Genomic DNA, 12,004 nt, shown 5'->3' with positions numbered 1-12,004 from the left:
CATCTACATCCTTGCATAGCGCTGTTGACATATTCCGAAAAATAAAAGGTCAAATTTGGCTCGTGATGCTGTGTAATTCTACGACTGTCGACAGACCTGTCACCCGATGTAATAACATACTGTGCTATTACCTTCGAGCTTGCAAATTACGAGGTCAAAAAGATATAGACTTCAATGAATACATTATTGAAAGAGTCCCTTTCCAACCTACTAAATAGTAGGTAGGTAGGTACTAATTACCGTACTACACCAGAGCTCATGCAGAGACAGACAGACATCCCTCTATTAGGAAATGATATTCATCAAACACTCAAGAATACAGTGACAAAAGAAAGATTAAATGACACAGGAACAGGCACGACAATATCCCAATCACAGTTCTAGAATCTTGCTGTGACGTGAGAGATTGTCGAACCCAATGCATGCCCCTTCACGGGAAGAGAAAGGAGCTTAGATGCCCAGAGTGAACTCGACACCAACATCGATCTCACGGGCCATCTTGACGACCTTGGAGAACTGGACCGACTTCTCGGCAGCGCTCTGGAGGTCCTCAATGGAGAAGATCTTCAGGCCAGACTCGTTGATCTGTGAGGGATTGTTAGCTATGATCGCACTTCCTTGATATGATTAAATTAAAGGGGGCTACGTACCAGCTTGTGAGCCTGCTCCATGTTGGTACCCTGAAGACGGGCAATGATGGGAGTGCGCAAACCCATCTCCTGCACGACGTTGATCAGACCCTGGGCAATGGCGTCGCAGCGGACGATACCACCGAAGATGTTGACAAAGACAGCAGAGACCTTAGGGTCACTGGTGATCAGCTCGAAAGCGCTCTTGATGGCGGCAGGGGTAGCACCACCACCGACGTCAAGGAAGTTAGCGGGGTTACCGCCGTTCAGCTTGATGATATCCATGGTGGCCATGGCGAGACCAGCACCATTAACCAGGCAGCCAATGTCACCGTCCAGCTTGATGAAGTTCAGGCCGTGCTCAGCGGCCTTGACCTCATCGGCATCCTCCTGGGTGGTATCGCGCCAAGAGAAGACCTCCTTCTGACGGAACTCGGCGTTCTCGTCGAAGCCGAGCTTGGCGTCCATGGCAAGAACCTGGTGATCGGAGGTTTCGGACAGAGGGTTGATCTCGATCTGGGTGGCATCACGCTCCATGAAGACCTTGTACAGGTTCTGGATGGTGGTCTTGGCGTCCTCGATGCACTGCTCAGAGAAGCCGAGGTCTGTCGCGATGCTACGGGCGATCTCGTCGGTAACACCCTTGTGGATGTCAATGGGGGTAGTGATGATGGCATCGGGGTTCTCCTTGGCGACGGTCTCGATATCCATACCACCCTGGGAGGAGGCAACAACCACGGGAGCCTGGGTAGCACGGTCCATGAGGATGGCAAGGTAGAATTCCCGACGGGCGAACTTGCGCTCACAGATCAGGACGGAGTTGCAAGGGCGACCGCCGGCACCGGTCTGCTTGGTAACGAGCTTGTGGCCGATCATCTGTTCGGCGAACATCTTGGCCTCGGTAGGACTAAAAGTTGTCAATTAGATATCACGACTCGCAATGAAGATATTTTAGGTATCATCACTACTCACGAGTAGATGACACGAACACCACCCTTCAGACCGTTGTCGAAAGAACCCTTACCACGGCCTCCGGCAAGAACCTGGGCCTTGATAACCATGTCGTCGTTACCTGGGAAGAAAGAAGTGTTTAGTACCGAGTGCGAGGAAGGGGGGAACACACAAAGGTGGGATATACCGATGGAACGAGCGACAGCCTCAGCCTCCTCGGCGGAGCGAGCAACCTCTCCCTTGGGAACACCAATGCCATACTATATTGATTATCAGCGATCCGACTTGGGTGTTGGTCCAACTTGAGAGAAGAAAAAAAGACTCTGCAAGATGCGCGACGACCAAATTCAACGCGATCTCCAACGTACCTGCTTCAGAAGACGCGCAGACAGGTATTCGTGAATAGACAGGTTTCGCTTCTGCTGCTGAGCCAGACGAGAGGACGACTCCTAGATCCGATAGAAGCCGAGTTAGTGGACATGAAGCAGAAGACGGGCCGATTGGATACGGGGAGTAACTCACAGTGGCGGCTCTGAAAGCCGCGGCAATAGGACGACCGCGGGCAAGCTTGAACATATTGAAGAATGAGAGGAGAGGGGAGAGGGTGGGGGGGATATCAAAAAATGAGGGCAGTTGTATCCAGGGAGCCCTTGGGGGGAGTTGAGGGAGTCGGGATCGGGAGAACAGCTTTCTTTTTCTCGGGATGGCATTGCGTCGCGGTAAAACCGGGTGTTGCAGCCAACCAGCGCCCGTTCCTGGCTGACTAACCACTGCCTCGGGCGCAGACGCGAATATCACGGAACTGCCGTCGGTATTCATTTATAACAGATTCAAGGAGTGCAGTGTAGGACAGCAATGCGATGAAGTGTACAGGTTATGTATGCGTGAGCTGAATTTGAATTGCTTACGGATATTGATACACACTATGGTCAACAGCATCATCACTAAGCCTTGATCTTCCACAGGTTAAACATCCTCGTCATAATCCGTCCAAACAGTCCATTCCACGCCCAGCCACCTGACAAGAACCAAATGAGCCAGCTGCGATGACCCTCCCAGATCCAGGTTTTCCGACCCTGTGCCCACGGCCATAGCCAGCGCCAGGGGGCTGACCCATACAGCACTTGCGCAACAACACTACGTGCGTAGGCCTCATGAGGCATGGCATTATACTGGCTATGAGACACACGTCGAGTGTACTCATCTTCAATCGAGGTATAGAGAGATCCTGGTGCGAGGGTGCGCTGGGTTCGGGCGATGCGTGATTGTACACCGCCAGTTACGATGGTAGTGACATTGACACTGCAAGTAATCAGTTTGCGCGTTACTCCAACAGCCAGGGTGAAAGCAGACGCAAGAAATCCCTCTGCCCATCTCAAAAAGAGGATAAGAGGATGCGGTTGCGTTGACTTACCCGAATGGAGCCAGTTCGACCCGGAGCGTATCACTGAACGAGTGTAATGCTGCCTTGGATGCATTGTAGACGGATCCGAAAACATATGGAATAATCTAGATCGGTCAGTTAGACATTGTAATCTAATGCATAACTTGAGGTATTCAACCAAAGACATACGCCAGCCACAGATCCAATTTGGACGATAGTACCCTTGGCCTTGATCAGGAGTGGTAGAAAAGTCTGACACATGGTGATGACAGCAAAAAGATTGGTCTCGAATGTCTTGCGAGCTTCAGGAATCTCAACCTCCATAGCTGGCACAGTGTAATCTATAAGATTTGTCAGTAACTGCTAATGCGCAGCTTGAAAAAGTGACGCTCGTCTTTAACATACTCCGGCCACTGGCAATGTATATTAGTTGAACAATTTCATGGTAAATGAACGAAAGACTCAAGTGGGAGCCGCAATGGAACATACGCATTATTCACGAGGTAATCCAAGCCCTTGTCACCTAACCTCGCCTCGACATCGTGGAAACACTCCTTGACGCTTTCTTCGTCATCAACAACCAAACTCAAAGTCTCGATACCGAGCTCGGCCAGGTCGGCAATTGTCGTTGCCTCTCGGGCTGTCGCCAGCACACGTAGTCCATTTCTATGGAATTCGCGTGCCAGGGAATTTCCTATTCCACCGGGCGAGCATCTAGATGGTATTAAGTTGAAATTAGCGACGGCTCCCGGTGGTATCTCCTGGTGTTTCGGTATAGCTATCTCACCCGGTGATCAGCACGGATTTGCGGGTATCCGTGACTCCTGGCATATTCGTGTCAAGCTATGAATTGCACGACTCTAGATAATTAATCTCGAGGGATGGAATACTCTGGGAGATATTGGTTGAAGATTGCGACGAGTCGTAGCTTTCATGCAGCTTGTCGCAGAGCTGGAGATGCCGAGGCTCGTCATAAGAGCTGCTCAGCCCGTGAAACCCTAAGCCCTATTTTCTTGCTTGTTTAGGACATCGTTCCATTCCCATTTGAAGACGACGACGTATTTCGGAGAGAGACAAGCTTTAAGCCGAATTCATGTTGTATTGACGTTGGTTTGACTTTCTTATGCCAACAACAAGAGTCCAGTCAGAATCGGGGGTCTTCAGTTACTGGCGGGTCCAGCCTTACGCCTTACGCTCAGGTCCAGCACGGCCAACAGGATGTAAAATCTCCACAAGTACTGAATATGGGCAATTGTAACAAGGATGTAAGATGACGGCAATTATAGTTTAATTGAGTGACATAATTCTAGACCATGGGAATGAAGTCAATACCTACTCCGTTTTTGATTCAATATGTACAATCGGAGTATCTTGCCCAATTCCCCTTGGCCCCCGCGATGTGCCGATACCCGACAGCAAACCAGCTTGCAGCAGATGGAGTCTGCCGTAAGAGAAAAGATTGGATGGCAAGGAACAGCCCAATAAAGACAACATCAAATAGGCTTCTCCGATGTGGGGATTTTGTCCAACAACCTTCCCGGGACTCGAATTCAAGATGTTCTTTTTACTCTTTCGCTCCCTCCCATCACCTTTCCCACTCTTTTACAAGCTGTCGATGGTAACAACATCATTCAAATATAACGAAAACACCACAAATATCCACGATCTAGGTCTACGCAACCTCAGACATCGTACATTTCTGCCAGAAAACCTGCCTTGAATGCGTGTTTCACCTCCAAATTAACTGGACTTGTCTCCGCAAAGCCAAGCCGGGCGGCGCCCGCAATCTACTACAAAACAGGTCTATACCCTAACCTATCTATGTCATTGAACTAGGTCTGCATATATGATGCAACCCCATGATTTACAATTATCATACGTTTATTAACTGGGCGCATTCATATTCCATGATCTACATTCACGAGAATACCGCACGAACCACATCTTTCATGATTTACATTCACAAGAATACCGCGCGAACCACATATTCCAGGGACAAGCCGAGTGCTGGCATTACGGTATCCCGTTGATCCTAATCTCCTCACGATGTCTTCTTTCCACCTGGATATCCCCCGACACATGAGGAGCCCTGGAGAGGATGGTTATCGAACACCTACAATAGAAGACGCAGAGCGAACTCTTTCTATCCTTGGTGTGATGGATAGCTCGGCGAGTCAAGCCCGTGAAGTCCACTCAACGGCCTTGGATGCGGTTCTTCAAAGAGTTTCATCGCGCGCGACGGATCGAGCGGCTGGTAAAGAAAAAGATAGTGGAATTTCTGGATGCAAGGATCGTGATTATGATCCTAATGGGACTGCCGCAGATTATTTTGCTAGCAAGTTGAGCTGGAAAAAGCGAATTCGCCATGTTACCTGGGCTTATTTCACGATTACTATGGCGACGGGTGGGTTGGCGAATGTCTTATATCAGGGTATGCTAGGACTGTTATTCAAGAGAGCCCAGTGGCGAATGGTCTATCAGAGGAAGAATCAGCTAACATGGCGTTTATTAGTTCCCTTTAAGTTCAATGGACTAGAAACAATTGGCATCGTCGTTTTCTTGATCAATATCGCTTTATACCTTTTCATTTGGGGCCTATTGATTGCAAGATTTTATCATTACCCATATACATTCAAAGCATCATTTCTTCATCCAACAGAGTCGCTTTTCATCCCGGCCTCAATCGTTTCATTCGGAACAATCCTGATCAACATTTCGCAATTCGGACCGGAAAATGCAGGGCCATGGCTACTCACGGCTGTCGATGTATTGTTCTGGTTAGACGCTGCTCTTGCAGTCGTTTTATCGGCTGGTATATACCTTCTTCTGTAAGATATGACCTTTCGACTTCAGGAGCACACTGGCAGTGTCATACTTACATTTACAAAGGTGGTCAACTCAAACTTTCACAATTGCCCAGATGACACCCATCTGGATCTTCCCTGCATATCCCTTACTTATCATCGGACCACACGCCGGCATTCTAAGCGCTAAATTGGACCCCGAGCGCGCGTTGCGTGTCATTATTGGTGGCACTACTATTCAAGGAGTCGGCTTCTTGGTCTCAATGATGGTATACTCGGCTTTCATATACCGGCTCATGACGCAGAAGCTACCGAGAGAAAACCTCCGACCAGGTATGTTTGTCTCTGTCGGACCGAGTGGATTTACCGTTGCTGGTATTGTGAACATGGCCTCTGAGGCTAAGCGTGCGTTTCCTGCGGATTTCATGGGGGATGGGCCGTTGGCTGCTAATGTTTTGCGGGTCGTTGTTGATTTCGCTTCTCTGTGGCTGTGGGGGTAAGTCAATATGGTCTATTCTCTAAGTCACCAAGGAGTGGTATTAATTTGGAAAAACGACGTGTACTGATCCTGAAACAGATTGGCTGTTTTCTTCTTCATCATTGCCAGTGCAGCTCATTGGTCTGCTATTGGTCCAGGCAGAATGGTTTTCTCCATGACCTGGTTCTCGTTCGTTTTCCCTAACACTGCCTTGATCACTGCTACATTTGCCATCGGACAAGCATTTTCCTGCAAAGCAATAAACATCATTGGGTGTGTAGCAATACTTCCGCTACTTCTAATGTACTTCTTTGTCTGTTACATGATGATTCGGGCCATCGTTACGCATCAGATTCTCTGGCCGCAAAAGGGTGAGGATCGAGATGAGGGTGGATTTGAAATTTACAGCATTAAACCTGAGTCGGAGAATTCAAGGGAAAATGTAACGGTTTAAGCATGGTTGTTTGATTCGTTTTCTGAAGATATACCCATTGCCAGTTTTGTCCTATAAAATCGAATTGAACGACTATTCAATCATGTCACACGCCTATCTAGCATTGTAAATTAACATACAGAGGGGATTGTTCCACGACCAAAGTGCAGTAAATCTTCTGATTAGTATTAAGTCCAAGATTTAATGTCATTTATGTGATCATTTACCTTCGATCAGCAAATATAAATATTTGCACTGGAGCACATCATCGCGTCCCACGATTATGCCAGTCACAAACACCCCCACTCAACGCAAGTTCCCAGGCCGCGAGCCCCAAACTTAAGTTAGTTGATCTCATTTAACCTTGGTATGCTCCATATAGGAAATCCATAGTCTGATCACGTCGATCAATTTGAGTATCGCATGGATCGATCTTTAGCCATCTGCCCTTATAATGATGTGATACAGTGGTCTTTAAAATGCAGTTATGTCCCTAGCAATGGACTATGCATCCAACTGTATCAAGTTCAGCTCAACAGATAATTCCCGACTCCGAAGAATAACTCGAAATATCATCTTGGATACTCCGCGTCTGTATGATGGCCTCGACGATATCTCACGATACCTCGAACGTAAACGAGAAACCTACCGACGCAATCGACATTGAGAGACAAAGTGATTCAATCTTACCACACGTCCAGACTCAAGCACCAAAGTCTTTAGGCGCAGGTGTAAGTTCATTCATTAGTACCTAGAATGGAAATGTTAATTTGCTGATTTATTCACAGTCTGCCCTCGCCTTGGGCGCATTCGGTACAACTCTGACAACCCTCTCGTTAAGTCTCATGGAATGGCGAGGTGTCACGACAGACAATGTTTTCGTCGGTAATTTTTTCTTCATAGCGGCGTTCGGTCTTGTCGTTACTGCCCAGTGGGAATTGTCTATAGGCAATGGATTTGCCTATACTGTTTTCAGCGCTTTTGGTGAGTTGACTATAGTTCGCCATCCAAGACACTTCTATCGGAGTCAAAAGCTGATGATTACTACTATCCTCTATTCAGGCCTCTTTTACGCAGGATATGGTGCACTTCTGACGCCCGCTTTTGGGGTTGTCGAGTCTTACGGTGGTCAAACGGCGGAGTATAATAATGCAGTGGGATTCTTCATGATACTATGGACAGTCTTCGTGTTCACATTTCTTGTTGCCTCGCTTCCGAGCAATATTGCTTATATCCTCGTGTTCCTTTTTGTTGATCTGGGCTTTCTTACTGTTGCGGCGAGCTACTTTGCCGCCGCAGATGGTCACCAGGCATCGTCGATTGCGTTGAAAAAATCTGGTGGTGTTTTCTGTTTTTTGGCGGGTCTTGTTGGATGGTACATTGTTTTCCATTTGCTGTTGCAGGATTCTCTCCTTGATATTCCCTTGGGAGATACGTCGCGATTCTTTGGAAAAAAGAAGAACAAAGCTCAGTGATTATTACACTTCTGAGACAGTGTAGGTTCTCAGTGAGCTCCTTCAATTGTGGTATCTACCTAGTGTAACGGGATAGGATGCTCGAGGCAGCATGGTCGGTACGTGCAGGCCGAATGGGGCAGAAGGATGAGGGTAAACAACACCCCGACTAGGGCTATCTGCTAGCACTCTCTCGAATAGACTGTAACTCGTGTAATTGACTCTGTGTGTGTTGCTAAAGATGCTATCTAAAATGAATGTATAACTATAAGCTCCCTTCCAAATTAGGCCAATTTCCCTATTCTGGTGAGCAGGCCGATATTCCCTCACTACACTAGATATTTTCCAGGTAGATTTTACATATTATTAGGGACTACGCTATTCTAGGGTTTTGAAGATTGGGTTGGAAATATTACCTCGGGGCTACTACGGAGTAATAATACAGTTGCGTGATATGTTTAATATGAATGTAATATGCCTCCAACCACTGGCTGTACTAATTGTAGTTTCTTTATACTTCTCTCGCCCGAGAGATCTCAACTATGTATACTCTGTGCTACGAAGTCAAACTACCGATGTGGGGCCCAGTTGATCTGCGATAACGACATCCCCAACTGCGTTGACGAAAACCACCTGAACCATTCAATGATTGACTCTCATTTTTGGGAGCGGACTCACGAGTTTTGTGGAAGGATCGCATCATCTTATACGAGCAGCATGTCATTGCGAATTATACTCTCGCAATGGCTACATATAGGAGGACTATCCCAGATACCAATATTGTTTCAATAGAATTGAGACTATATTCATTCGAAACAACTAAGCTCTTGATATTACCATATACATTTCGAGATAAATAAATACCAGCATGGCTCAGGAAGTCCCTGCTACAGACCCCGCTGTCTATTCCCAATATGAGACTAAATGGTCAACACTTCCAGACTCAGAGAGTGGCTGGGTAGACCGTGCTCGTGAAGTCGCAGAAGTTCTGGCCCAAGATGCTGCTCAAAGAGACCAAGAAAACAAATCACCGCGTGCGGAGATTGCACTCTTAAAGCATTCGGGCCTATTGAAACTCTTGGGACCGAAGAAGTATGGCGGTGGTGAGCAGCCTTGGAGTGTTGGGTATAAGGCCATTCGAGAAGTTGCCAAGGCAGATGGGTAAGACTGACCAAAAAAGTGATGTAAATACAATACAGAGACTCAGTGAGCTAATCTATGATTGAAATCAAGTTCTATTGGCATGCTTCTAGGATATCACCTTCTATGGTCCACGACAGCAAATGTCGTCGGAACAGCAGAACAAATCGAGCGCACCCACGAGTTAATCATCTCGAATAACTACTTCGTCGGTGGTGCAGTGAATCCGCGTGATAGTGATCTCAAGATTACCTCCGATGGTGATCATATCGTCTTCAACGGAGCCAAGTTCTTCAACACTGGCGGTGTGGTCTCAGATCTCACTGTGCTGGAGGGTGTTCTCGAGGGCACTGATGGGCATATCTTTGCTTTAGTCGAGACAAGACAGCCAGGAATCCAGTTTGCGCATAATTGGCATAATATTGGCTTGCGTCTGACTGAGTCCGGTGGTGTGAAGATCGATAATGTTCGCGTGCCTTGGAAAGATGCACTTGGCTGGGACGAAACTTCAAAGAAACCACGCGAGGATGTATTGTTGATTCAGTTCCCAACACTGCTTCTTCCAACGTAAGCCAAGCTCATCGATTTTGACCTCCATTTGAAACCGAACTGGCTAATAATTTATGTTCTTCTTTCTATTCATTAGTATCCAACTCGTCTTCAGCAACTTCTACCTCGGAATCGCCCTTGGATCTCTCGAATTTGCCTCGAAGTATACTACTGCTACTACTCGTCCCTGGCCCTTTGGAGGAGACAACAAGGATTCTGCAACGGAAGAATTCTACATCCTCGAACGATACGGGAACTTTTTCGCGCATCTTCGGGCTACGGAAGCCCTAGCTGATCGGGCTGCCGACCAACTTACGGACGTGTACACCAAGTATTCGGGAAACCGGGCAGCCCTAACGGCCGAGGAACGCGGCGAAGTGGCCGAGTGGGTGGCCAGCGTCAAGGTTGTAACTACCGATGTCGGGCTCCGAGTTACATCCGGCGTATTTGAGGTGACGGGGGCTCGGGCGACCTCGTTGAAGGTCGGACTGGATCGGTTCTGGAGGGATATCCGTACACACACGTTGCATGATCCAGTGGCTTATAAGAATCGTGAATTGGGTCGGTTTGTACTTCATCGTGAATACCCCGCGCCAACGTGGTATACTTGACGAAGTTGGAGGAATAGGTGCTATTCCCGATGAATGCGATGAAGTATCACAGACAATTATATGAACATATTGCCATATTGAAATGATAGAGAAAGATTTTAAATAAATCCCCACGGGTTCCTTGATGAGTCCGGGGAGTGTCAAAAGTAAAAAGTGGATTGTGACTGATAAGCCACCCCGCCTGATAGCCCGCCGATCCGAATTTTTTCTTTTGTGGGAGTTTCCTTTTCTTCTTTCAACCACCTTTACCCTTTTTTCTCGATAGGATCCCTGCTTGGTTTCTTTTTCTTCCGTCATAATGCCGCAAAAGTTCTATGTCACCTATAACCAGGTATGTACGACCTTGTGATTGTCCTCGTGCATCAACCTATGCGCCTCAAAACTGCGTGCAGTCTGCATTACTATCATGCTTGAAATATATAGATTGGAGGAAAAATACAAACCTATTCAAATACTAACGACAAATTCCAGGTGCACCAGTTGTGCCAAAAGTCGGCTGATGCCATCCTCAAGGATTTCCATCCTCACCTTATGATCGCCATTGGCGGTGGTGGTTACGTTCCTGCTCGTATCCTCCGGTGAGTTCGCATACATCTGACTTTATTTCTGTTTGCGCACGAAAACCAGAGCACAAAACTGACACTTTTTTTTCTCGTCTCTTACAGCTCTTTCCTTAAGCGCCCCGGTGACCCCAACATTCCCATCCAGGCCATCGGTCTCTCCCTGTACGAGGACCTCGGCCGTGGTGATGCCGAGGAAGTCCCCGGTACCAAGGTTACCCGTACTCAGTGGTTGGACATGAGCTCCCTCGAGATGGCCAACCTGATCGGCAAGAACATTCTGATTGTCGATGAGGTTGATGACACCCGTACCACTTTGGAATACGCTGTCCGTGAGCTGGAGAAGGATGTCGAGCTGGCGCAGAAGCAGCTTGGTCGTGAGGGCGAGAAGACTAACTTCTTCGTCTTCGTCCTGCACAACAAGAACAAGCCTAAGAAGGGTGTTCTGCCCGCCGATATGATGGAGGGTGGTCGTTATCACGCTTCCGTCACCACGGATGATGTTTGGATTTGCTATCCTTGGGAGGCCAAGTACGTATTCTTTTTTGGAGTTATCGAGGATACGAACTTATTCAATACTAATACATTATAGGGATATTGAGGAGCATGACGCTCTCGCCAAGGAGAACCCTATCATCTAAAAGCCTTCTCTACCTTGTATAGTCGACCTGCATTTCATTCTGCGGCGCCTTGATCTTATTGGTCAATTTTCTTGGGGAAGTCCTTGTCTTGGACCTCCCAACCCTTTCTCTCGGTACTGATAGATGGTCCGGGCTTATTTAAATTTACGATATCCTTTACGAAGTTAGAAAAGTTACTTGCTATTATTACTGGGCCCTGCAATAGATCATCTTTCTACTATGGCCATATGTCTGGCCATATAGTCTTGGAAGTATTCCAACTCGCCACAAATTAATTGTCAAAGGGTATCAAGTAGACGTATATTGATGGCACAAATCGCAATTAAAGAGTATCCTGATTTGAGGGCTTCGCTGCCGACTAGGCAAGTTA

The 12,004-nt window shown here is 47.3% G+C and overlaps 6 protein-coding genes across 6 annotated transcripts; 4 read left to right on the top strand and 2 right to left on the bottom strand.

Annotated features, from left to right (window-relative positions):
* Positions 1–450: 450 nt before the first annotated feature.
* On the bottom strand, positions 451–2,156 carry N7469_008831 (succinate--CoA ligase (GDP-forming) subunit beta; the record flags this gene model as incomplete). Its single annotated transcript, XM_056647749.1, has 6 exons — positions 451–585; positions 651–1,536; positions 1,602–1,701; positions 1,768–1,840; positions 1,949–2,029; positions 2,103–2,156. The coding sequence occupies 6 exons, from the start codon at positions 2,154–2,156 to the stop codon at positions 451–453; spliced, it is 1,329 nt and encodes a 442-aa protein (XP_056497514.1).
* A 368-nt stretch (positions 2,157–2,524) lies between these two features.
* Positions 2,525–3,795, bottom strand: N7469_008830 (SDR family oxidoreductase; the record flags this gene model as incomplete). The annotated part of the gene is made up of 6 exons (XM_056647748.1): positions 2,525–2,882; positions 2,995–3,089; positions 3,154–3,305; positions 3,370–3,377; positions 3,454–3,678; positions 3,752–3,795. The coding sequence occupies 6 exons, from the start codon at positions 3,793–3,795 to the stop codon at positions 2,525–2,527; spliced, it is 882 nt and encodes a 293-aa protein (XP_056497513.1).
* Positions 3,796–5,010: 1,215 nt separating this feature from the next.
* Positions 5,011–6,700, top strand: N7469_008829 (tellurite-resistance/dicarboxylate transporter family protein; the record flags this gene model as incomplete). The annotated part of the gene is made up of 4 exons (XM_056647747.1): positions 5,011–5,395; positions 5,477–5,792; positions 5,854–6,264; positions 6,346–6,700. 4 exons carry the CDS (start codon positions 5,011–5,013, stop codon positions 6,698–6,700), a joined length of 1,467 nt encoding a protein of 488 aa, XP_056497512.1.
* Positions 6,701–7,278: 578 nt separating this feature from the next.
* N7469_008828 (uncharacterized protein) lies at positions 7,279–8,154 on the top strand (the record flags this gene model as incomplete). Its single annotated transcript, XM_056647746.1, has 3 exons — positions 7,279–7,410; positions 7,468–7,663; positions 7,742–8,154. The coding sequence occupies 3 exons, from the start codon at positions 7,279–7,281 to the stop codon at positions 8,152–8,154; spliced, it is 741 nt and encodes a 246-aa protein (XP_056497511.1).
* An 847-nt stretch (positions 8,155–9,001) lies between these two features.
* Positions 9,002–10,433, top strand: N7469_008827 (thermophilic desulfurizing enzyme family protein; the record flags this gene model as incomplete). Its single annotated transcript, XM_056647745.1, has 3 exons — positions 9,002–9,294; positions 9,367–9,840; positions 9,920–10,433. The coding sequence occupies 3 exons, from the start codon at positions 9,002–9,004 to the stop codon at positions 10,431–10,433; spliced, it is 1,281 nt and encodes a 426-aa protein (XP_056497510.1).
* Positions 10,434–10,731: 298 nt separating this feature from the next.
* On the top strand, positions 10,732–11,634 carry N7469_008826 (xanthine phosphoribosyltransferase; the record flags this gene model as incomplete). Its single annotated transcript, XM_056647744.1, has 4 exons — positions 10,732–10,764; positions 10,905–11,011; positions 11,099–11,524; positions 11,586–11,634. The coding sequence occupies 4 exons, from the start codon at positions 10,732–10,734 to the stop codon at positions 11,632–11,634; spliced, it is 615 nt and encodes a 204-aa protein (XP_056497509.1).
* Positions 11,635–12,004: the final 370 nt, after the last annotated feature.

This window comes from Penicillium citrinum, assembly GCF_028827155.1.
Source record: "Penicillium citrinum strain IBT 23319 chromosome Unknown utg000008l:1.0-2707905.0:1.0-2709502.0, whole genome shotgun sequence".
Lineage (NCBI taxonomy): Eukaryota > Fungi > Ascomycota > Eurotiomycetes > Eurotiales > Aspergillaceae > Penicillium > Penicillium citrinum.
The sequence above is the reverse complement of the archived record's forward strand: the minus strand, read 5'-3'. Positions and strand labels throughout refer to the sequence as shown.